A 26,990-nucleotide genomic window follows, 5' to 3' on the forward strand; every position below is an offset into this window, starting at 1 on the left:
TATTTAAGATAATGCAACGCATTATCCTCTGTAGCAGATATTTTGGCCTGTCCGTAATCTACGTTCACATAATCTGGACACGAATACTGAGCCAGACAATAGCACGTGTTATTTCACATCGATTTTCTCAATCCTTACGTCAAAACCGTGCTGAATAAAGTTCTGGCAAAGATCCAAAAACCCTCATAAACATCCAAACGCGTAAATTTTCTTCAGAAACAATTAAAATATCTACATAAAAGTACAATAATGATGAGGCAACACAGATCGCGTTCGTCAAACGCATGATAAACGGTAGTTAACAGTATTCATTCTTAGAAACAACGAAAAGCAGATCGAAAGAGAAAACGAAAGATAAAATTAGGCGAATAATAAGGGTCCTAAGTTTTTATTGAAGGTAGCTCATCATTTTTATGTTTTTCATGACACTCGATTCACTCTATGACCACATACTGATATTAGAAACAAAGGAAAGGATTCAAAGGGAAGAGTTCGAGATGATCTATAACACCACAATCCCTCTGTTAGACAGGAGAAAAAAAAAGGAAAAATCGACAATGAAAACACGACACAGATTCAGAGCCACCAGCACAGATACAACCGCCTCGGGTCAACGCCGTCCATCTAGGAGAGTTGACCGCAGTCAGCGATGGCGACCGGCCTCGAGGTCTTGCCGGAGCTGGATCCGACCTTCTCGATGTCCTTCACCACGTTCAGTCCCTCGACGACCTGTCCGAACACCACGTGCTTGCCGTCGAGCCACTCCGTCTTCGTTGTGCAGACGAAGAACTGAGATCCGTTGGTTCCAGGACCGGCGTTCGCCATGGAGAGAATGCCGGGACCGGTGTGCTTCTTCACGAAGTTCTCGTCGGCGAACTTTTCGCCGTAGATCGACTCGCCCCCAGTTCCGTTTCCGGCGGTGAAGTCGCCGCCTTGGCACATGAAGTTCGGGATCACACGGTGGAAGATCGAGCCCTTGTAGTGGAGCGGCTTGCCGCTCCTACCGACTCCCTTCTCACCGGTGCAGAGAGCGCGGAAGTTCTCGGCGGTGCGGGGAACGGTGTCGGCATAGAGCTCAAACACGATCCTGCCAGCGGGTTGGCCGCCGATGGTCATGTCGAAGAAGACCTTAGGGTTCGGCATAGTTGCAGAGACGGGAAATGAAGGTCACAACGAGTAAGAAGAAGAGGGATTAGGGTTTTGGTTGACGTTGAGATTGACGCGAGAGAGAGAGTATTTATAATGGCGCGTGCTGGCGAATGGCTCCGGAAGTGACCGTTTGATGGGACACGTGGCCGCGTGTTAGAAAATTGGATTAACCATGGTTGAGTTTGGAGTTGACTAGGGTTAGTGAAGCGGATCCGATGTCACGGATATGCTCTTGTGATTATTTATGCCCATGAGTTTGATGGGTGTGGACTTTCCAAGCTTTTTCCACTCAACCAAAAAATCACGTCCAATTATTTTCTTCTTACTAAAATTTAACCTCTTTTTACTACGAAAATAAAATAATCTTTTTAAAATTAAAATTTAATAATTAATTCATACATGTCGTCAACCTTCACCAGTCTATTTTAAAAAATGTTAAAACATTAACACTTATATTTTACAAATCTTTTTAATTTTTATTATCAAATAACTAAGTGATGTTATACATCTATCGAGCTCCGTCATTTACGATAGCACGAGATAAGGAGACATTAGTTATATTTCTTTTAAATGCATTTATCTAACAAATTGAAATTATAATCACCATACAAAATTATGGTATAATACTAAAACATCAGTAATTTTAATTTATGAATTAAATTAAAAAATATTTAATTTTGTGTTTTTTTTAATAGGAAAAGAAAAAAAAGGCGGTGATAAAATGTATATATCCTTTGCGTGAGAATTTAGATTATTTTATTTGGTGGAGATAGCGTGAGAATTAGTTGATGTGAAAAAAGATAGTGGTAATGAATGTGGACAAGGATTCATAAAAAGAGGGACCATTCATCTACAGTGTTCTCTTCTTTCAACATTAAATAAAAACGTCTCTATTTTTTTTACTTTTATTTCTATCACATTATTTTAATATACATTTTTGGCACTAGTTTTTTTTTTAAAAATATAAACCACTTTTCTAAGTGAAAAGTGAAACTTGAATCATTTTGTATGTAAAAAATGTGTTATAAATGCTCTAGAAGTAGTTGGCACGACACATCGATTACTGTGTCAAGTCAATGCAGTCCACTTTAATTCCCAAACATAAGAGCTAGATATTGCCATTTAATAATAATAATAATGATATTATATAGTCATTTATGGCTATGAGGCTTTAATTTCTAATTTTACATATTTTCATAATAGAGATGGTACTTTAAAGAGTCTTGAAATACTTTTATTTACAAGATCAAATATTAAAATAAAATATTGGAATATAGAAAATAGAAATAAAAATAGTTATAGTCTCGAAGAATAAAGAATAAAGAATAAAGTAAAAGTTTGTCGTTGTCAAATCAAAGAAGTAACCAGATATATATTAATAAGATATTGTTTCCGATCGTGGGAAAAAGAAAAACACAACGTACACGAAAAATAAATGGAGGAGAAGGCGAAGAATATGAAAAATGCGTGTAAAAATTTGGTTTCATGGACGCTCTCAGTAACATTTTTTTTTCTTATTCTGGAAAAACGGTTCTAAAGTCAGTTAATCATTTCAATTCAGAATGTTATTTTCACACGACTTATAAACAATAGGCTGATGATACATCTATTTTCCATTTTTTTACTTTATATCTTCTCAGCATGACAATATTATATTTTTATTTTAAAATAACAAATAATTTAAGATAAAATGAATAAACAATAAAAATACCAGCTTTCTATTAAATGATAAACACAGAAATTTCTAAAGTAATATTTGAAATGTGAGAAAATTTATTTATGTTATAATAATAAAAATAATGACGGATTGAACTCTCTTTTAAGTTTTTCTAAAATTTATTCTTTTAATAAATATTCTTTCTGTGCTATAACGGTGTAATTTGATATTTTTATAAAGATTATGAATTGTGGTTAATATGGTATTTATTAAAATTAACTTTATCATCTCAAAAAAGTTTAATAACTTTATCATAATGATATTTAGTGTAATTTAAAAAAAGTCATCTTAATAAATACATTATTTTTATTTATTACAAATAATGTTAATTTATGTTTTAATGCAGGGCTTTTTCATTAGAAGTGTTATTTGAAAGCTTAATTTATCCATATAACAGTTTTTTTTTATAAGTGGACCATTTTCATAATTTTTTATTTACAAAAATATGTCTAAAATATCTCTATCCATCATAAATGATCCATGAAACATGAATTTACGTTAGAAGTTTATTGAAAAGTTAGAATGGAGATTTCACCAGTGGATAACCAAATATCCACTTAGTCAGTGGACATCTTTGGAAAATTCCGTATCGATTTGTAAATCAAATAACTACATCATATAGTTCCTAACAGAACTTAAAACGCAAGATAATAGAGTTCAATTTATACACAAATTATGATGATGATGGTGATGCGCCACAACACCACCTGATGATCTCACTTGTGTTTCGCCTGTATGAAACAATCACTGAACAAATCAAATCAAAATACTTTTACGTTCTATTTTACTTATATTTCTGTTCTGAAGTTACCTTAACTTTTTCGAATAATTGTGACGCAGGAAAGAAAATGCAGTGCTGTGTGCATTATTGGGGACGTTCAGTCCATTCCATTTAGAACAAATATGACTAATTTCCGGACTTCTGACTTTATTTTTTTGATATACAAAAGCCGAACATTTTCTGACATTTTAAAAATTCAAGTAATTAAATTACAAAAATGTACATGATTATTGACTCATGTTTCAAAGGAATGAATAACTTCATATCAATTAATGCTTACCCTAAATTCAAATGATTAGATTATAAACTTTTAAACTAGAAAAATAATCTATATTTGAGTTTTGAAATGATCTATTGTATGGGTGTATTAAAATATGCAGTAGAATAGGAACGCCTCATGCATGGTAACACCGAATGAACAAACGAAGTGATAATAACGACGATCTGAGGTTACAGTTGTCTTCCATGTCAGCTCAGTACCCAAATTTGGGGCGTTAAATCCTTTGAGTCATTGTCTTCAATATGGTAAGTAAAGTGCGATTCCACAAGAAAAGTCCATTTACAAGAAACTTCGAACTATGGTTAAAATAAAGTATTTGACCTCTCTTGCAAAATTGTGTCAAAGACATGTCCTTTTCTATAGGTCCTGATCAAGCGGAAACGAGACAGCATTGGGCATAATCACCGACTCACCGTGGCACGGAGCAGGGACCCTCCCTAAAGATTTCACTTTGTACCGACAATCATACAACACACACTAACCACAAATTATCACCATATTGATGAGTGGCGACAACCTTTTCTCCAAAAAAAAGAAAAGGATATAAATATGCAGTAGCACAAAGAACGGTCAGAAAAAAAAAATCAAAAACACAAGGAATACCTAGCTACAAAGTAAGAAGACTGACTAACACTATGAAATTCTGTACAATTAATAATGTGATCTTTTGTCTACATCAAATCTTATATGAAATTCTCTGCTTGCAACAATCCAGGATAGACACACGATATCATCTGTTTCAGAGAGTTGCGAGATGCTTTTAGAAAAGCATGACCCTCCAGTGCTGCACAGGTCATCAAGAAATATTCAGCACATCAGAAGACAAATATTGAAAAAATGACAAGGGCAGTGGAATCAAGCGCAGGTGCTACAGATGAACGAAGAATAATTTTACCACTAAACAGAGATTTTGCTTCCTTTGAGAAATCCTCCACACGCCCCGATACAGGTCTTATGCGACAAATTTGTAGAACACAAAGTTCCAAGTGCAAGGCCATTTCAAGTATTTGCATCAGTAAGTTGCAAACATCCTGTATTTCTGGAGAGACCCTTTGTTTGTTGGCTTGACAGAGTTCCGTAGTAATGGCAATAGCTTGATCCTGCACCCAAAAGAAAGTGAAGCTCAGACAGACATCTAATTATTAGCTTCTATGATTCAGGCACCCCACAAAGAAATAATCTTTGGCATAAAGCAAAGCCTTAAGCTCACCTGTAAATCAAACCATTGACAAAACTTTACATACTTCTAAATTTGTGCATACTATGAAGTTGTAAATATTATATACATGGGTTAAGTTCACGGTACCTGTAATCCATGCAAGATTTCTGGCATTGGCAGCTCAGGAAAATGAGCAAGATCAACAAACCCAACCTCCTCAGCCCTTTTAGCAGCACCCTCAGTTTGTAAACAGAGAAACTTTAAAAGAAGAAATGCTATTCTATATACCTGCAGGGCTACAGTATCAGAAAAGCATGTTTTCGGAATAAGATCAGTACTCTCAGTTGCTTGGCCATGGGTAGAAGTGGTTGAGAAAGAAGAGAACTTTGGTTTTGGCACACATCCAAGTGGGGAAAGAGCAAACCATCCATTTTTGCTATTGACAAAGGAAGGTTTTGAGGAAATTTCAAAATCCTCTTTCAGGGTAGGTGGACATAAAAGTGGGGCGTTCCTGCTTGACAATTCACCAAGGCGTTGAGATCCCCTGCTAATGAAGGCTAAAAGATGGATACACTTCTCTCTAAGCTGTCTATCCACATTTCGTATTGCCTTAATCCACGAATGCCAATGTTTTGCTAGCTCACACATGAGCATTAAAGTATGTTCTGTTTCTTTAAGAGTAGCTAAAGATATAAATGCCCTCTGTGCTCGAGGTCTTTTCTTGTCACGATCATCAGAAGGAAAGTCTGGGGCATTTAGAGAATAAATGATAAAATGAGCTTTCTCTGAAAAAAAGTAAGGTATCATGCTATCCACAATAGCAGTTCCAGAAGAATGGTCTCCCAAGGATTTAACCATAGCTGTAACCACAGCTAATCCAAGCCCCCAAATATCCTGGGGTATTACAAACTTCTCGCACGAGCCCCCAAGATTCTCACTAGTGGTCGATAAATCCTCACCAGATTCAGCAAATAACACTCTCACAGATGACAAAAAGCCGGAACAATAAAGCATATCAGCACCTCCTCTAACTCGTGCAAGGGTCAAAAAGAACTTCATTATTACTGGAATAGAAGTTGAACTTCTATCGTGGAGTTTAAGCATAACTACTGGCAATTGGAGATGATTCTGCAGGACAGGTAACCAAGTCCTGGGTGTCAAGAAGCTTCTCAGTATTAAATCCATGACTGACAGGGATAGCATGCAATGATCAGAAGTCGCAACACAGTTGCAAAGAATGGGTAGTAGACCCAGGGTTGCATTTGAAACCTTTGATAAGACCTCACCAGAATTGTCCTTGGTTACCACACCTGAATGTGCATTAAGGGAGTTGGACTGTAATACTGAAAGCAGCAATGTGAGTAAAAGTTTCATGATCACATTAGCCTCAGAAGGTGCCGGCTTAAGTGAACCCAATAGTCTAAGACCCGAACTAGCACATTTCAAAACAAGTAGGGATACATCTAGCGAGAGGCTTTGCCTGACAGTTCTTGTCAACTGGAAGATTAGTTCTACTTCACATGCAAGAAAATTGAGAATATCCTCAGAGGCATCTAGAACAGATGATAATATCTCCACGTTAGAAAGGAAAGATTGGCATATATTATCCATGAAAGTAAATATGAGTTCATCTGAGATCCTCCCTCCAGCTGTAGCCCTCCCTTGTGACTGCAAGATCATGTGAAAAAGGAAAATTGAACAGAGACAAGCCAAAAACCAAATGGCAGCATGAAGAAAGTTGCCTATAAATGATAACCATACAAAAAAAAAAAAACGAAGTACATGAAAAATGGAACATCAATGTTTATATAGCCTTTCAGGCTAAAATGTTTCCAATGGTCAGTCAAACTTTCCTTTCCCCCACCCTATGTAACTTAATATTGGGATAAACCCAGGAAAAATTTACATAACCTTTCTCAAAATAATCAACAAAACTCCATCATAAACAAACCTTTTTAATGTACATCTTATCTTGATGCTTGCGGTCAAAACAATGATAATTATAAAGCAAAGAATCTTACTAATGACTTCTGTTCACCATGGTAAAACCAATTCAAGCATAGCATATTTTCCAATCATCCCTCAATACTTTAATTATAATAAATGAAGAAAAATAATTTCTTAAGTATTTTTATTAGTTAAAACAGAAAACATGTCAACCTATGAGAACCATGCATGTACGCCAACTGCAGGGCTCAAACTCAACCATAAGGAATCAATAGCAGAATAGTTGGGCTAACACATGAATGTTTCAACATTTGTAACTTGCAACCATAATCTTATCATTCAGACAGGGATATGCAATGAAAGGAAATCAGAAATTTAAATTCTCACATCATGGTTGACAGCCAAAACAGCTATCAGTCCTTTTAATGCAGAAAGCTTTGAACTTGAAAGCAACATGACTGAGTTTGCATCCTGCAGGAAACGCAACATGACTTCTGCAACCTCCTTGGATATTCTCCAATTGTTACAATCCCACACATCTAATCTCAAATCTTCTCGCAAGTGAGCAAGGTCAAACAAGTATACATTCTTCGTAAACATATTCTTTGTAAAAGCATCTTCATTGAACTGGTGTTGATAGGTTCCCAAAAAATTTGATTCCACAAGATACTGAGATAATTCTTTGAATGGTCCAATACCAATTTTTCTCCCTTCAAGCTCTCCTTGCAAATGATAATAGAGGTCACTGAGTATCAATTTCTTTAGTTCCTTACCTTCACTACAAAATTAAGAAAACAACCGAATTTTGATTGATGTAACATTACGTAAGAAAATAAACATTTGTTTGGGTAAGACAAAGTAAATCCAATACATGAACTGTATGGTGGGGAGGAAAAGCATGAATTAGACTCAAAAATGTTGTTACCTTAATTCTCAGTCTCCCAATTATTTGTGATACAATACAATGATAACGTAAGGTGTCTATTAGTGTTAGATTTCTGTTACCATTTATTTGTTTGGTGGGGAATTAGTTCGTTGGGCTGAGATTATTAGAAAAGTTAGAACACATTGCCTATAAATAAAACGTGGGGCTGAGAGGGAGAGAATTGGGGCTTATAGGCATTGGGAAAATCCCATAGCCTTTCTAATAAAATACTAGGTTTCTATCATAGAGAAATCAGAGTGTTCTAAATGTTAGTTGATTTTCCATGAAAAGGTCATGCATGGCTATATGGAAAGCAAAATGAATTATTTGTTATGGTTCCATCTTGGACACAAATAACATCTAATTGAAATAAAAGCTGAATAAGTTATGACATGTGAAGTAAAAAATAACACATGGATAAGTCTATATAACCTGTAACCACGTTGTGAATACTGAGACAGCAATTCAGAAAAAGCAGGATGAATGCTCAACTGCAAACATAAGAACGTTTCTATACATAAGAAAATGTTGACAAAATCGTAAACTAAAAACAAAGAGTTCAAGGCGTAAATAGAAATTTAGACATTAAACTTTTTACTTTTTAATGTGTAACATATTCGTAATGATTTGCATGACATTAAAGATAAAGATATGAATTTGAATACCGTTTACCACATTACAAAGTATACTAGAAGAAATGACTTTCTTACAAAAATAAAAAAGGATTAGACATCGAACCTTAGCCAGAATTTCATGAATCTTCTGAAGCAATAACACAGATAAACTTCCAGAGTCGCAAACTGCTAATTTCATCATCACATGAACAGAGAATAAACTGGTGGCCACCTGAAAAATTACACGCGGAAGTAAATAAAAAAAGGGAAAGAGAAGTTCATAATATATCTATAATTGCATCGTATACAATTAAAAGAATACTTAATAAGTTTTATTTTTTTATTTACGTTATGCAAAAAACCATATTAGACACCGAAGTAAAATCAGAAAAGAGTGAAAATCTATTGAATGTTATACATCAGCATGACACATGCAAGTAATTGAAAAATATATTACACCCATTAATTCAACAAGGAAAAAAACATCAAGCTAACCTTTGCACCATTATATATATCACTATTATTTCCATAAGAAGTGTATGACTTTATTAGTTTCTCTAAAATGGAATCATTGAACAATGAAGACCAGATTCCCTTAAGATCATGAAGATTCGTCGCTTTAGATTTCTCAGTTCTTGTGACATTTTGCTCCTTCTCCTTAGATTCTGCTGCATCCTTCACAGTTGACTCTGCATGAAACAACTTTCTCTGCAAGAATAGTTCATATGCCATGATTCCTAGTATCGAAGACTGGCAATGGAAAGCGTATGCCAGATTGAAAGCATCTTTTGCTTTCAGGCTTGTGGGCAAGGAAATTTCACTGCTAGCAATATTTGAGATTGCATTAGCTAAGTGTTCCCAGAACTTTCCATGCCTTCTTAAGGACTCCAAGAGATTGGCATACTGGGGAGCCCCTTGCCATAAGGCAATCATGAAGTTAAGTACACAAAGCAGTATGCGGGGATTGCTGGAGACAGAAAAATACAGTAAGTAACGTACTCATATTTCAATGAGCATTACAATTGACCAGCAAAAGCACAAGCAATAAGGACGGAAACTAAGCAAAAACAGATAAACAGCCACCCCTTCCCCACAAAAAAATACACATTAAACAGTTTGAACCTCTTGATCAGATCATCCGCCCTTTCAATATAGTGCACAAGTGCATCAATAAGACTTGGTTTTCTAAAAACTGCATGTATAGGAGAGGTTTCCTCCTTTTGCAGCTTTGCATCACCAATGCTCAAGTGGTCTTTCGTGTTCTCCTCTGGAGCAAAGATAGCAACAATGAAAGAAGGCTGCAAAAGGAAAATTCATATAAGACAAAGGCGATTGAACACAACTTAATATAGTGAAAAATTTACCTTGAGACCCCTTCCCCCATAAAATAAAATAAAAAACAGTTCTGAAATAATAATTTAAATTAGCATTAACATTACTCAAGGCTTTTCAAGATCTGAAAACACCACATTTGGGGTCAACATTTTTCTTTCATGAAAGCATTTTGAAAATTTGGCAGAGTTTTGAGTACGAAAGTGACTGGCAGATAAACAAACAAAAATAAAATGAAATTATAATATTAGTAATAAAAAATTAATAAACTTTTAATATGAGAACTCAAATAGTGTATGCATTTCTCCATTAAAATATAGAAGCAAAACTAGTGAATCCATTTAGAAATTTTTTAAAAAAATCTTACCGTTGAGATTATGATAAATTGTAATGAATTCTATGCTATAAGCTGACGTGTTAGAATATTTGATTGGTTTTATTATAATTATTTATTTTTGTTAGTTGCACATATTTAGGGTAGCTAGACAATATCTTGTAGATCTTCTTTCCCTAATTTTGGGAATCCTCCTGTACAATATTTTTTATATATGATAGAACAGGGAGACTCTCAGGGAACCAAGTTTCACACTCAAATCACACGCTTCTCTATCTGTTTTAAGTCTGATTCAAGATTGCCATAAATAAAAAAACAAATTAGACAAAGAGCAAGTAACCTTGTAATTTCTCCACAAAATGTGAAATGCAATTATTTAATCTACTATACAAATTCAAACCTGGTAATGTGCAGCAGAAGTAAACAGATTAACAGTGGCAACAAATAGATCTTCATTTGACACTGATTGCTCAAGAAGTATGTAGCTCAGAGATTGCCTCAAATCCATGATCTAAAACCAATTACAAAAATTACTTAAGCTTAAGAGCTAAAGGAAAAATAAATATGAAGAAACCAAACATATTACCCCAAACCTCATTATCAGGAACGAAGCATGTGATTCCATATGAAAATGGTTGAATACAATCTGCTATGGCAAATAACATTGAAATAAACCTAACAGCTCCATATTGGATGGCCTACACAGACAACAAGATATCAACTGTCAAGCAAAACAATAGAAAATCAGGTATAAAGAAGTATATATCCACTGAAAGGATTGTAAAATAAGTAACAAATAATCTATCCACAGAGATACATAGAACCCGCTGTATTGTGGTATCAAATGCACAATGAAGTGCATCCTATTGTCAGCAAGCAAGCCTAAAAAGTTTACGCAATAAAACACAGAAAAGAGAAATAATAAATGGAAACCACAAGTGTAAGTCCATAACTTAAAAAAAGGACAATCAAGCAAATGGACCAATATCAGTTCTTTATTCCGCTAATACTAACAGAACATGTGACTAATTAAGTATATAAAGAGCTCAAAGATCTCTAATGGAAGAAAGGGGAATACAGACAGATGCTCATTATTGTTCAATAACAATTCTCACATAATAATGTTCAGAAAAATGTTATGGCACGCCAATTTGAGGAAGGAGAATGTTCATACCGGATCTTGAAAGTATGAAATCAGGGACAAGACAGAAGTGACAACAGGGACCGGTTTGGTCGTGCAAGAGAAAACTGCTTGGAGAAAAGCTGGAAAGTTCAATGAAGTATCCTGCACAACACACTTATTTTCAGTATTTCCATGATGAAAAGATCACAGATATAGACAGTAACTAGGAGAGATTTTATAGTGAAAAAACAACATTTATAAACTTCTATGTATGACAAGAATATCTCATTCCATCAATATGAATGTCAGTAATCCTTGCAACTAAAAAAAGCCAAGCATATTACAGTATTTTGTGCACCTTGGAAAGTTTGGTCAACATGACTGAAAGAATGTCTAAAACAGAACTTATAGCAAGCTGTAATCCTTCAATTTCCATTGGATCAAAGACGCGGCTTACATGCAATTTCTGTTGAAAAATATATGCTCTTCTTGATTAGACGTAAGAATAAGTAAAATAAGCAAACAAATGAATGGAATAATAAACCCAAGAAGTTTTAACATACGTCACCTCCAAAGAATGTGAAGTTGTGCAAACAATTTGGAATAATGTGTTATGGATGGAAGAATCAGAGAATAACACATTGCGTATGATCTCACCCATTTTTCCATAATTAGGCGTTGATGAAATGCATTTTTTCATCAATTCAAGCACCTGCATAGTACCCCAAAGTTTGAAATTAATAACAATGGTTGAGATTTATGCTTTCAATCTTGCATAGTATGCCATTAAATTGTTAAGATTTAATGATTCGACTGGAGTAGAACTATTATTAATAAAATTATTCTTATAATTGAAAATAAAAAAAAATTAAAAAAAACATATAATATCATAATTTTGTGATTCTAAAAACTAAAATAAAACATAAATCTCTAAACATTTAAATTAAAATTTCAGTAATATACATAAATTTTTAGTAATATTGTTAGCCAACTGCAAGAATCTCGAGATGCAGCTGGGATAGCAATTCATCCAATATAGAAAATATTTACATGCTTTAATGTTAAAAATAAGTATCCATCTGATTTGTACCAATTTCCTTCGAAATTATTTTAAATTGGAATATAAATTGTAAATTTGGGGACACTCTTAGTTTCTAACTATCATGTTTCCTGCATTTGTCTTTATTTTCTTGCTCATGCCCAATTATTTCAGTGATTACCAGTCACTACAAAGAATCTTAGAAGTGTTCCAGTAAAGATTAATCAAAACCAAGTAGAGAATTAGGTTACTTCGAACAGAAGTAGGACATACCTTAAGTGTTATTTTCCATCTAATATGCTTCGTCTTGTATTTCCAATATTCGTGATTGACTAGAACATACTGCAAAGAGAAAATTATCAATGCCAGCAGATCATCGTGCTCTACTCCTGTTTCTACAAGCTGTATGGTGAAGTCCAGCACTGCAAGATTCAGACCACAAATAAGACTAGAGAGAATGGAATATACCATAAAAGTTGAGAAAATCATGCAAAACCATCAGCTCAGTTGAATTAAACATTTATTGCAAGTTTAAACTATGATTGTTAAATATATTATTTTTATTTTTTATCTTTAGTTAGTTTGTTATTATTTCTTATTTGTATTTTGGACTTTGTCGATATTTCTTCTATTATAAATATACATCAACATATTTTCATGAAGTGCAACTGCACTAGAGTGGACTTTAGTCTCTTTACCTTTTCAAGCGACCACTGTAGTAAATTTGCAATATATATTACAGTCAAAGAAAAAGGCATCGAATCTTATCAGAAATGACTATTGTAGCACTAACACTTGCAAAATCAAATAAGTAACCCAAATAAAGTACCCCTAGTGTTGACGAGGCAGACTGTGTATCAAAAAACAGGGAGAAGAAAGAAGAAAAAAATATAACAGCAAATTCAACCTGTAATATAAATAAGAGTATTCACTCAGGAAAGTGAGGTGCTTGGTTTTTCTTCAATAAAATTAGATATGCAAAGAAATCACCACACACAATGCAATCCCATCTAGGATGCCACCCAAATCTATGACAATCCTCTGAAGCACATCATATCATATAACCATTAAAAATAAAGAAAATACAAGAAAAAAGTGGGGAGACCAGACCTATAACTATGCAATTGGAACCTATCCTTAAAGAAGTAAGGTTTAACAAAGTCTGGAAGACTCTCCCGCCAATAATCTCCCCATATACAAACCCCATAATTAATCAATCTGTCAGTACTTTCATTTTCTTACCTAAATATACAATAAATGACTACATCTGTTGAGAATACGATTAGATTAGGTTGAATGTAAATACTAATATAAGATTTTATTTTATTTTGTCAAATTGATTATCCCGTTCACAGGATTATAAATGGATCAGTGTGTGCATGCCCATAATACACAATATTCCTGTTATCCTATAACAACCTTGCTTTCAAAAGTTTGGACAGCGAGAGAAGAGTCACAATCTATCCAATGTTATTCCAATCCTATTTTCATAGATATCTCCAAAGCCAGATCACTCCCATTGCCTCTGCATAGAATGCTTTCTGAATGCCAAGATTTACAGCCAAATATGAAAACAGCACTTTGTCTCTAAAGATACCACATGTGACTGGTCCCGGGGCTCCTTTAGCTGATCCATTTATTGCATTCAAGTTACGCTTTTACTCCAACCATATGTTCTCTCTAAAACAAATTGATAGGTTACAGTCACATTCTCTCCAGAAAGTATTTTTCCTTTAACCCAACTTTTGGTTGGCTGAAAAAGATCCAAGGAGTCGTTACCCTGCTTCCCAATCCCGATTAGTCTCTGTTTTCAGAATAACAAAATTCCTTTATGCAAATACAAATTTCCTTCCATACAACTTAATATTTTGACTTGTGTTTCCTTAAGAAATCAACTTACAATTACGAAATATGTATATCTTGAATAGATTTACAAAATACAATATATAATAAGTAGGGAAATCATCACCTTATAAGTCAATTTTGTAGGATTGAATTAGACCTAAACTACTTTGTAGGATGATATTAGAATCTATCCTAGATCCATTGAAGATCATCATGTTATCCTTGTACCAAGTCCAATAGTGTTGGACATGAGGGGATGTATAGGAAAAACCTTAGTCCCACATCAACAAGAGATAAAGTCAAAATACAATATAGAAGTGGAGACAATCCTCATCTTACAAATGTTTTGTACAGTTGGGTTATAAACCTAAAACACTTTGTAAGACTTGATTCTTCCTTACCCATGATTGTAAGGATACATGCAAGAAATTCTTATTTCCTGATTTGGTTGCCTCCTCCTAGTGCATTGGAATATGTAGTGATGTAACGTAAAAAGGGGTATTAAGATACTGCAGCTTTTTTGCCATATATTACTATTGTGCAGCTCTTTTGTAAATGAAAAAAATATATAATAATTAATGTTGAGACAGGTGGCTTTTCTCTTTTAGTCTTCCTTCAATGTTTGAATGAATTTCTCAATTAAGGTAGACAATACTTGGTTGGCTTAGTGACAAAGTTGGTATGATAAAAAATTCATTTGGTTTGATTAAAACAATTGAATACACACTATAATTTTTTTTCAGCAACTATAATCAAAACCATGTTTTTATTATAATTATAATTAAATATTCAATATTTAATGTATAATTTTTCATACTAAATTTGATGAGGTTAATTTTGATGTACCAACAACTAAAATTATGTAACACTCTTGATATGAATTCCAAAGTAATATCACAAAAGTCCACAGCATTACAAAGATGACAATTCGTGATTAGCTGACAGTGTAAACATCCTGACTTTGTTAGTACATGCCAAATTTCCAACTAAATTCATTTAATACACACACAATTTTAATAAAATGAATCAGAGTTTAAATTATAAGATAGATAAAATCTTACATTATATTTTTTTAATCAAAGTATAGAATGCTATGGCATCACTATACAAGTTGCAAACTTAACTAGGTTAGTTCTACAACTTGTACATATGCTTCATTTTTAGAAATATTATAAAAGAGAAAAGGAATACAAAAGTTGGGGGTCAAACAAAAACCCACCAAGAATGTTTAATTCCTAAAATAATAATATACACACAAATTTTATTTATAACAACATTCCTGCACAAAGCACGGACTACTAAAAAGCATTTGGAAAACATAACGCCTATTATCCACTATACAAAGTTTCACAGCAAGCTATATGCACGAGAAATTCAGAGAAAAACAATTAGAAACAGACAAATATCATCACAACGATAAAATGGATATGAAATCAATGTTAGCCATACCTGATATTGCCAAGGGGCAGTCATTACTGTTCTGCTCACAGTCAATTGAAAGCATCCTAGCAAGTTTAGAAGAAAGCAACCATGACCCGCTGTAAAGAAAATACACGGGAACTGGCAGATGTAACTTCTCACTTTAAAATTGATAAAGAAAAAGAAAAAAAAAACACTTTGACACTACACACAACCAGAAAAATATATATGAAAACGTCGAGCCATACAATAAAAGATAAAAAAAGGGAAAATTAGTATATGCATGTTATTTTAATAATAGGGCTTTACCTTGATAAGCCATTACTTCCTACATTCAACACAGGTGTCTGCAAAGTCATATCAAACAGGTTTGCATTTAGAGTAGCCGCTGCAACGTTAGATGGAGAACTGGATTGGAAAGGAAAAGAGATAGTTAGCCTTTTCTTAATTACACTATGAATTCAAAAAACAAACATCTAATAACAAATTAAATCATCAAGAGCATACAGATCAAATATTTTATTAGCACAAATTGATCTACATGTAGAAAAAAATAAATTAAATTACCAAATCAACATAATGGATAAAATCTTGATACCCATTGACATAAGTGCAGCACCACCTGAATTCAGAGGCAGTTTTTTAATTAAATTGCAAATTATCTCAACCACCCTGTAAAGATAAGAAAAATATCATTTTAAAAACGAGATAAACAGAATATATTAAAAAATTAAACAAGGAAAATACATGCACATAAAGACAACCATTCAAATTGAATAATTTACCAGACCCTCTTTTCAACCTGCTCATTCATCAAGCCAACAGCATCAAATTGCAAAGAGTTGCTGATGTCCATCACAGCAAAGCAAATACCCTGCATGCAGTAGGAGAATCATTGACCAGATTTCTTATGTACTCAGGTCGACAGAGGGTACTTCCATAACTATTAACTGGATTTGCAACAATTATCATGCAGTGGCTGTGTTTTTACAAAGAACCAAATTGAAAAAAATGGTCAATTAAACTTCGTAAACTTACAGTATTAAAGGACACCAATCTACTAAGCAGGTCAAGTGTAACAGCAACTTCATCCTTGTTATCCAAATACATTTCTTGGGCCAAATGTAAGAGTAATACGAATATTCCAGATGATGTATACTACAAAGAACAGGATTTTGTCAGTGTGAATTCAGAAATAGAGAAAATACTGATAAGATAAATACCCCACTCCAAGTAATAACATAACCTCCAAATTACAACAAAAATTATTACGAGTGTAAAGCACAAGCAACATTTAAAATTCCCAACTAAACAACAATTGAAGATGCCTATAAAAGGAAAAAGAAACAACAATTAAAGACCGGAAACTGGAATATCATCATTCATTTGATTATCACTGTTGAAATTTGATATTTTAGATATTGAGGGAGGAAAAGAGAAAAGAAAAACGAAACACTGATTTGATAATACATTGTTATATTTGGTATATTCATAAAACCTATAGTACTAACCCTTTCTTTATATTTGAGATGTAAGGGTTCTTCCTCACTTAAATACTCTGTAGGTTGTATCTCTTGTAAACTTGAGAATAGAATTTTTTCAAATACACCCCTTCATGTTCAACATTATATGGTTTGGGGCATGGAGAATAATACGGCGAGTGACCTTCTTTTTTAAATATAAAATGGCTCAAATACCACCTTAGGAATTTGGTTTTAAGTCTAACTCTATCTTACAAAACAAACTTGTAAGGTGAGAATTCTCCCCCACTTATATACTCTTTTCAAGTTCTATCTTTAGTCAACGTAGGACTTGAGTTTTTTCCAATACCCTATTTCCAGTAATCGTTAATCCTAGCTAATTATGGAAAATGTTGATAAGACAAAGAATGTGGTAACTAATCCTAAGGTATAAAGAGCAAATAAGGAAACTAATATTAAAGCATAATTTAAAATATCTGATGATGTATTTTTCACATATTCTATCAATCACTAAAGAATAATATTTTAGATTGCAAATCAATTACCAAAGAATTTAAAGAGAATTTCTATTAGGAACTTTTGGAATGAGTCTCATTTCATACATAGTCCAATGCAAAGAGGAGACAGAAAAGAAATAATACAACAAGCAATAAAATTTTAAAAATAATAATTCAACTATTTCAACACCACCAAAAAAAGTGAAGAAAATTAATGATTATAGATCAGGGTACAAGAAGCACTGAGAAATGTAAAATACAGCATAGCAAGTTAGTAATAGTATTAGCATAATTCACCTCCCATCGAACAAGGGCAGTATTCTCTCCAACAACTCTCAAGACACGACCACGAGTTCCAGCCGGAATAAAGAGACCTTGAACCCCAGGAACTTGCACTACCTGTTGTGCTTCAACTATCTGTGAATCACCATTAATCTCAAACAAAGATGATATACCAAGAGACCTATTTAGAAAGTTATACCTGTAGAAAACATGCATCAATAAGAAAGGCTACCAGGGATTGAAGTAACAAAAGTGTATCTTTGACTTGAAGGACCAATTGTACTGTAATTCCATTCCAATATGAGATAAAAAAATAACAAGCATTGTTAATTTACTTACACACACTCCGCTGGCCAAGTTCCTTCACCAAGGGATGACAGGAGTTGAACAAGTTCAACAGTCCTGAAAGGGAACTCACTCTCTAGGTTGCAAAGAAGAGACCGAATTGGACCATCAATAAAACTTTCCTTGTCCCAAAACTGAATACATAATGATTCCTGAAAGTTAAGGAACACGGTCCTTAAATTAATATATCATCACTGGCTGATATAATGATGATAATTAAGCAATGAATATAATGAAAGAGAACAATTATACATCCAAACCTCTCCACGATAAATCTTGCATAGAATATCCAGTATTAGAGTGGGGTTACCGTCATCAGGCTGTACATTTGTTGAAGCAGATCAAATGAGAAAGACATAAAAATCTCATAAAAACTAACTGCAGATTTTACAACCATACCTGAAGGTTGATTTCATAAGATGCAATGAATGCAGAAATGAATGTCCTCAAAACACTGCGATATCCACACATTGGGCCCTGAATGGAGGAAATTATTTATGATATAATTTATACAAAACAGCATACAGAATTAAGTCTATATACGCTATACCACCAATATCATGCTTAGTTTTCTTTCTGTGAACACAACTTAGTTAGGAGAAAGCTTAATGATTCCTGATAGAAAAGAAAGGAATAAGTGAAGGTTTAAAAAATATCAATCGACTACAACAAGTTATGCTGCTCAAGTCCAAATAACTCACATCATAATCTTTCAAAATGTCACATTCCAGAATTTCAAGACAATATCCCAGCGATCCAGCTTCAAAGGCTTGACGGACATAACTAATGTGATCAATCTCCTGGATGCAGAAAAATTCAAAAGGGTCAACCTTGCAATACAAACCCACGATAAGTAGTAAACAAAAAAAATCACATGAAATTTAATCACATACCATTAGGTCATTGTTTTCATCTTTTTCCAGAAGTGTCAAAAGCAGATAGAGAAATACTGCCCAAGCTAGAACTAGAGGACCCGCTTCATTCATTTCAAAAGCATTGAAAGTAGAAACTAGTGCATCCATCTCTTGGACATCGGTCATGGAAAAAGTAGACTTGCCTTTCCTGGGAAATTCAAATTCAGAATAGATTTTACATCATTCAACAAAACATTAACTTAAAAAATCAATTGTAAAATACAGAGTCAATTAAATTCATGTCATGCTATATAGTTAACAAACTAAGGATACCACACAAGGAATGAAGAATTTGACAGAATACCCATAGCTCAAGACAAAGAGTATCACTAGATAAAACGAAGTAAATGGAAATGTTCCATATCCAAAGCTTACAAATAAAATATAAAAAATAATCAAAATAGACATGTTGAATTATTGGTAAAATTAACAAATTCTAATAATTATGCATAGCATAAAACTTTGTTATTCTTATTATCCCAAAAATTAGAAGCTACAAACAAGAGTCTTCAAGGTGAGAGATGCCTGGATTTCACTGGAGAACAGAATAGGACAAAGTATGCAATTTCTAATGTAGTTGCAGATTGCAAATATACTTGGTTAATGAATGAAATGACATATTTAAGAAAGGTTGTCCAATGAAGAGATTATTTGCCTCGTGATTACTTAGATCACAAGATATTTTCTGTAAAAGTTTATTTCAGATTCAAGAAAAAAGCCTGGCAGACCACATTCAGCCAGTCATTGCATCAAAGATGAGGTTTCAGATTATAGCCTTGCAATCTGCAGTACTTCCTGGTTTAACCAAACTGTTTCACAACATGCTTTTATTATAACTTTGAAGCACTGGCCATAATATAAATAAATACTAGGCAAACCTATATGGTACTTCATCATGAACCATTTGAAGAACATTCTCCAGGTTCAGGGTTTCAATTAAAATAAGCAGCAGCTGAACTTTAGCATGATAAGACAATTGTTGTGTTTCTGCAGTAATTGCTAGCTTTCCCAAGTTATAATCACCAGCTAAGATCCCCTGAAACAAAAAATATATATATAACAAGGATTTGATTCAAAAACATATCCCAAGTCAAGTCTTAGCAGATATATTATTAAAAGGATTGTTTGTAATTGTATGATCTATACAAACATGAGTGTTCTTTTATATAATGAAGAGATGCAATAATAAGGAACAAAATCAATACCTAATAATGGGAAATATCCGATACATATTTTCCTATCAAATCAAATCATATCTCTAACACTCCACTCAAGCTCGAAATTATGTATTGTATCAGTCAAATTTGTTACAAATGTCATCAATTTGAGAACTCTTGAGAGACTCAGGGAGCATATCAGTAAGTTGGTGATTGGATCTGACAAAATCCATAATAACAACTTCATACATCAATTTGGTACAAGTTTTTTGAAGATTACATGCCAAGGAACTAGCAACACACCGCGATTGTTAGCTGTGAGTTGGGTATTGCAGTGATCATTAGAAAAGGGTGGCTTCAATTGCAAGCATTAGAGGTCGAAAGACGCAGTGACTGCTGGAGAGCAAAAATGGTTTGGAGGGCACAGTCATTACCGAAGAGAAAAAATGCTTAGATGTATGATGACTACCAAAGAGAAAAAAAATAATTAAAGGGCATTAAGAGTGCCGAAAAGAAAAAAAAATGCGTATAGAGTGCAGCAACTGCCGAAGAGAAAAATGTGTTGCTACAAGTATTATTTACCCGCGAGAAAATCTGAGTGACAAAGCCAAGCAATTGCATCTAAAAAAAGGTCATGGCCTAACAACGGATTAGTGACAAAACAAATCACAACAGATGGTACTATTCCAATACCATCTTACAAAATAACATACATTTAATTCAATCCCACAAAATTTAGCTTGTAAGACCAAGATTGCCCTTAATTATATATTGTATTTTGCACAATTTCCACTTTATGTGAGACTTGGATTTCTTTCCAATACATCTCCTCACGTCCAACAATATTGGGTTTGGTATATAACTTGGTGAGTGGTCTTTTTTAATGGATCTTGGATAGACTTTAAACCATATTGAAATGATTGTTTGCAATTGTGTGATTTGTACATACATGAGGATTGTTATTTATAATGAAGAAGAGACATAATAATAAGGAACAAAATCAATATCAAATAATGGGAAATATTTGGTAAGATATTTCATCGTCAAATAATATAATATCTCCCTATTTAATGTCATCAAGTTATAATTATTATACCTTGTAAAGAGCACCAAACTTCTTCCACATTTCCCCGCTACAGGTACATAATGAGTCATAATATGCCAGGAAAAGGATGTCTAAGACCAAGTTGTCTTCAATTAGAGTCTCCTCAGCCCACAGTGTAAAAAGCTCAACATCCTTCAAGCGTTCCACAATCCACAATTAACAATAGTTGAGTCATCAAGAAATAAATTTTCCAATTATCAATCATATTAGATACAAATCAAAGAAAAAAAAAGATCTCATTAGAGGGTAGAAAAGACTATTCCAACATCTAGTGTTCGTATGCTCCAGATGAAAATATACAATTACAACATGTCAGCTTTGAGACACATAGCACACTAATCCAGAACATGAAAGAATAGTCCAAGAAGGGAGTGTGGTAGAACAAGACTCGGCTATTAATGTTACAGCATGCACGTAGATTATTGCATTAAAATTATATAAGGATCGCACACAAAATACAAGTCATCTACCCATTTAAATTATGTAATGTAATGGTGAAAATTAAATAAGACTGGTAAACGGAATCTGAACATACCATTTGTTCTGGGTAGCTACAGGACAGAAGATTGTCAAAGAATAATATTAATTTACTTTCAAGACCATCATGAAACAATTTTCTTGCCTCCTCCTTCATAGTATTATCTTCAGACACAGGACCATTATGTACTGATGTAGAGTCAAAACCCAAAGAAATATCAGCAAGAAGAATGAATTAACATAAAGTATAAATGTTTACTAAACTTATACAAAATGAATGTGTGATCAGAATAGAGAATTAACAAAACAATTACTAAGGAGCCATAAAAAGAAACATGATACACTTACTAGCATGCATGAGAATCCACCTGATGCACTTTAGCAAGCACTGTCGCTCCTTGTAATATTGAATTAACATCTTCATAGAAAGAAAGAAAATAAATCAGAAACATGAACTAAAAAGAAACCATCATGGAAAAAAATACTGTGGTGAACAATTTTCTAAATGAACTATCCATATCAATTTAGACCTTAGAAAGTTCAGAAGCAGCTAAAATACCCGTACATTTGAACTGTCAAATCTAGAGAAGCAGCCTAGAAACAACCAAGTTTTCAGAGAGGCCAGAAAAACAAAGAAAGCAAAAAATAGATCACTTTAGTACTATTTCTTAAATTACATGCATGGGACCTTAGGAGAGAAGTTTCCTTCCAAAGGATTACCCTTCACAAAGGGTTGGCCTTTCCACAACAGAGCCTTTTATCTGTTATCAAATCTAAACTCTGAAATGCCTCCCTTGTACCTTGATCCAGCTACTTAAACCCCTGTGCCTGACTACCTATCCACTGAATAGATTTTGACTATAACTAACTAAACAAACATCCAACCATCTAACTAAATCTGACCATCTTCTCATTTTCTTTTGGGTCTTATCATGAACCCACTAATAATAGAAGACAGAAAAGGGAAGAACCTGAAAGGTTTCCAGTTGAAAGAAAACATGCATATCAGGTAGTGAGGTTATCTTACAAACATTATAAGTTATATTTAAACGGTACTTATGATCAATGAGAAACTAAACATTCACCTTTGAGACTGTCATTAAGGCAACTTTATAAGGGTCACAACTAATGGTAGCTAGGGATGACCACAATTAAGACGTTTTCCAACACTACTCATGCCTAGGACTACCAATCAAGAGAGTGGCAGATACAAGTGACACAAGTCCCACATCGACAAATAATAAGATCAGTTTAGAGTATATAAGTGAGTGCAAAACTCAGTTTACTGATTTTATGAGATTAAGTTAGGCTTAAAGTTCATTTTTTCAAATGGTATCAGAGCCAAGTTAGAACATATCCTAACAAAATTTCATGTTTATTGAGCATATTATTCCACTTGTTGTTTGGTGGAGTTGACTTAGGCTTAAAGTCAAGGTTTTCAAACTCGAGAGTTTACGTAAACTCGTGAGAGTCCAGTAAACTCGACTCAAAAACTCGTAAGAGTTTACTTTTGTATGAAAAAAAAAATATAACTTCATAGAAATATTTTTCATACAAATATATTAATTGAAATACATAAGTTTCATATTAATATTGTTCATAGAAATATTATAAAACATAAATAGAAATATCAAAATCTTTATGACTATTCCTCTAATCCTTTAATAATCCTCTAATAATAGCATCATCATTTAAGGAATGAAGATACAGTTGGATTAGTTCCCATTGAATTTGATGCATTTGCTGCCATGATGTTCTCAATTTTTTCACTAAAAAAAAGTGGCAGGACTTAGGATTTAAAAAAACACAAACAAAAAATTTCATTCCTGTAATAAAACCATAAGAATTTAATTTTTTAATAAATCATTTACATACTAAAATAAAAAATTTAATAAAACAATATAAATTTCAATAAAAATAAAAATAATTTACATAAAAGTAACAACATAAGTATATTTCATTTATGTAATAAAACAATAAAAATTTCAATTTCTAATAAAATCATACAGGAGGTTAGGGGTTGTAATTTTAGAATAAGAAAACTCCACTCATCACCACTTGTGGCTCGAAGAAGGCCATACCAGAAGCTGCGACGGCGAGGACAACGGCAAGGATGGCGGCGAGTGCGACATTGATCGCAAACCAGGCAAACGACGACGGGAATGAAACTCGACCACACACTACGAGCGACGACCACGATCGGCAAGCGGACCAAACGCGATCACAAACAGCGACCACGAACGACGATCGGACGGAGCGAAGCTTGACCACGAGCGACGAAGATCAGTGGTGGAGCGAAACAAAAACAAAAATGAAGAACACTAATCAGATTATTAAACCCTAAACAGAAGGACTCCTCCTTTCTTCGTTTCCACCGAGTCCATGTACGATTCTACTTCTGAGTTCAGTCTAAAAACGTGTTTGGTTCCGAGTTAACTCAGAAACCATAACTGGGAACGTTAAATCAGACGAGTTAACGAGTTAACTCGCGAGTTTGAAAACCATGCTTAAAGTTCACTCCTTAATAACAACAAATCTAAGATAGGCTCCAATACCATCTTAGAATTTAGACTTGAATACTAACACAATCTCAAAAACAAACTTGTAAGGTCATGATTTCCCAAGTCTCATAAGAACTACATAGGTCATACCTGTAATCAATGTGAGATTTTAACCATTAAAGAGCCACACAAAGGTTGTTGACTCTATGATGCTTGACTAAGCCTTACAAGTCAACCCTTCCATAAGAAGCCCATTTCAACATACAAGTGACTACAATTAAGGCAGCTTTCTAACACCTGGCAATTTGACAGTGTAGGTGGCCCAACATTGGATGCAAGATAAACTCTAATACCATCATAGAATTTTAGCTAATGACTTAACTCAACCTCACAAAACTAACTACAAATTAAAGGTTGTCTAAGCCTTATAAAGACTAAGTCAAAATCTTGGTGGCTCCACACTACGAAACCTAAGTCAACCTTTCTAGTCAATCCCTTGATAAGACTCTAGTCGCAAGCTTTGGAACCAGTACATCACTCCTTCAAAATCATTTCTAATATGAATATTGCAATATAATAGATTTGCCACTAATGATAATCTTCTTAAATGTTGCTTGGTATATGGTTCCTAGATGTCATCATTGTCAAAATCACATTAAAATTGTTGCACATTTCTTTTTTTGTTTGTTGTTATCTTTTGGTATTGGCTTAGTTCATCTGTTCAAGTTCATATTGATCATCAAAACCTAGATTTGGTGTTGCTATGTATTCATACTGCTTGGAGCAAACCTATAAAGATAGTGCTTCAAGATGCTACCACTTGGATTTTGTGACATTACCTTACAAGTTAATTTTGTATACTGAGTTAAGTTTAAAGTCCATTAAAAAATGGAACATCAAAATATTTGGCCTTTTTAAAGAATTTGGCAACTCCAAAAAATTGAACCTTGCCCCTTCTGTCATACCTGTTTTGTGGCTATCTCCACCTTGATTTTGGATGAAGTGTAACATTGATGGAGCTGCTCGTGGTGCTCCTGGTCTTACTGCTTGTGGGGGCTTATTTCAAGATAGAGATACTGCCTTTATTGGTGGTTTCACTCACAACCATTTATCCAGAACTTCTTGGTGTTATTTGAGCTGTTGAAATTGCTGTTGAGAAAGGATGACATAGTCTATGGATTGAAAGTGACTCTATGTTGGAGGTTCAAGCTATCTCCAATCATCACATTATTCCTTGGCATCTTCAAAATCGGTGGCAGAATATGTTGGGGCTTAGGAATATGAGATTTCATGTATCTTGTATATATAGAGCGGGAAACCATTGTGCTTACAAACTTGTTTCTTTTGGTGTTAGGCATAGATGTACTATGTGATGGGATCTTATTCCAAAATTTATTAAGTTTGATTTCTAAACCCCAACCACAACTCTAAGTCCCGAGCACCAAGTGCCACATAAAAATTCAAAAAAATATATATTTGGAATTCATCCAACCATGACTTCACAGCACACATAATCCACTGAAGTTACTTTATTTGAAATTTGTTTGTAAAAAACATACTGAATCAGCCAAATCCTCGTATTATGTACAAAGTATGATCATTCTAGAAATAAGCACTTGACTAATACAGAAATGCAGTAAGGTGATAGAGCTACTGACCATGTGAAGAAACTCCGGAGCCATGGAATCAGCAACTGCATCGTTATGTTTGATGGACCTTTCAACAAAAATGTATGATTGAACCTCGTCTAGTAGCTGAAATAAACAAGAATGGGAATAGAAAGTCACCTTGAGGTATCAGCATACCACACCGACAGTGAATAACTGACATTACTAAGTAAATTCCCCATGATACATATAATGAAAAAACAACACTTGTCCCCACACAGCAGAAACACAGATCAAGAACAAAATCATTTCTGAGATCATAGAATAAACTTTCAAATTTCAATGTAAAAACATTTCTCTCAGCAATTAAATAATTTCACCCCATCCTAAACTCTTGACCACCACAAAAACTTCAACAATGAAACTTATGATATAGTATTAGCAATGATCACTAAGCAAACACAAACAAGGAACTAGCTGACCAGGATGGAGCTAATCTGCAACGCTTTATCTTTCAGGTGAGGCTGAACACTGAGCTGGTGAGATCCAATTTTCAGAGTTTTTGAATTCAGAGCTTCCTTGGAACTCTGATTGGGCGGTTTGAAGCGCGACAGTGTGTCTACGAACCAGGCATGGTTGTCCTTCAACTTCTTCGCCTAAATAAACACGAAAATGATTCCTGTAAGTTCACAAATTCAGACTCACACAAAGGCACAAAGATAATTGAAAGTGTACCAAGTTAGGTGGGAGATCTGAGGTCAGAGAGGAATTCTCAAGCTCGGTGAGGAGCACGGTGAACGAGTCCCACCACAAAGAAGCATCGACGGAACTGATATCGGCCATTGTTAGAGGAGAGAACAGCAAAGAAGAAGAGGAGAAAGATAAACCCTAACACTGCAAGAAATCAGCAATGGAAGGGTTTAGTTTAATTTTTTCATTTGATTTTTCGCGCTTTCAAAT

General features: G+C 34.0%; 2 protein-coding genes across 2 annotated transcripts; both read right to left on the bottom strand.

The window, feature by feature from the left end:
- Positions 1-360: 360 nt before the first annotated feature.
- Positions 361-1,219, bottom strand: LOC124837742 (peptidyl-prolyl cis-trans isomerase 2). Its single transcript, XM_047313204.2, has one exon. The coding sequence runs from the start codon at positions 1,141-1,143 to the stop codon at positions 625-627; it is 519 nt and encodes a 172-aa protein (XP_047169160.1). The 5' UTR covers positions 1,144-1,219; the 3' UTR covers positions 361-624.
- A 2,843-nt stretch (positions 1,220-4,062) lies between these two features.
- Positions 4,063-26,990, bottom strand: LOC124829570 (nucleoporin (DUF3414)). The gene is made up of 32 exons (XM_088109063.1): positions 26,766-26,990; positions 26,513-26,686; positions 26,082-26,177; positions 22,271-22,340; positions 21,981-22,111; positions 21,437-21,577; positions 20,062-20,219; positions 19,163-19,331; positions 18,971-19,069; positions 18,669-18,746; positions 18,530-18,589; positions 18,264-18,421; positions 17,940-18,123; positions 16,703-16,822; positions 16,450-16,538; positions 16,232-16,336; positions 15,974-16,072; positions 15,695-15,783; positions 12,674-12,822; positions 11,930-12,073; positions 11,720-11,827; positions 11,413-11,523; positions 10,832-10,936; positions 10,639-10,749; positions 9,695-9,870; positions 9,068-9,539; positions 8,697-8,804; positions 8,391-8,449; positions 7,421-7,811; positions 5,234-6,754; positions 4,823-5,027; positions 4,063-4,711 (listed from the first exon to the last, which is right to left on the bottom strand). The coding sequence occupies exons 1-32, from the start codon at positions 26,871-26,873 to the stop codon at positions 4,611-4,613; spliced, it is 5,889 nt and encodes a 1,962-aa protein (XP_087965189.1). The 5' UTR covers positions 26,874-26,990; the 3' UTR covers positions 4,063-4,610.

Source organism: Vigna umbellata, chromosome 3 (genome assembly GCF_029865625.1).
Source record: "Vigna umbellata cultivar VRB3 chromosome 3, Vumbellata_1.0, whole genome shotgun sequence".
Taxonomy (NCBI): domain Eukaryota; kingdom Viridiplantae; phylum Streptophyta; class Magnoliopsida; order Fabales; family Fabaceae; genus Vigna; species Vigna umbellata.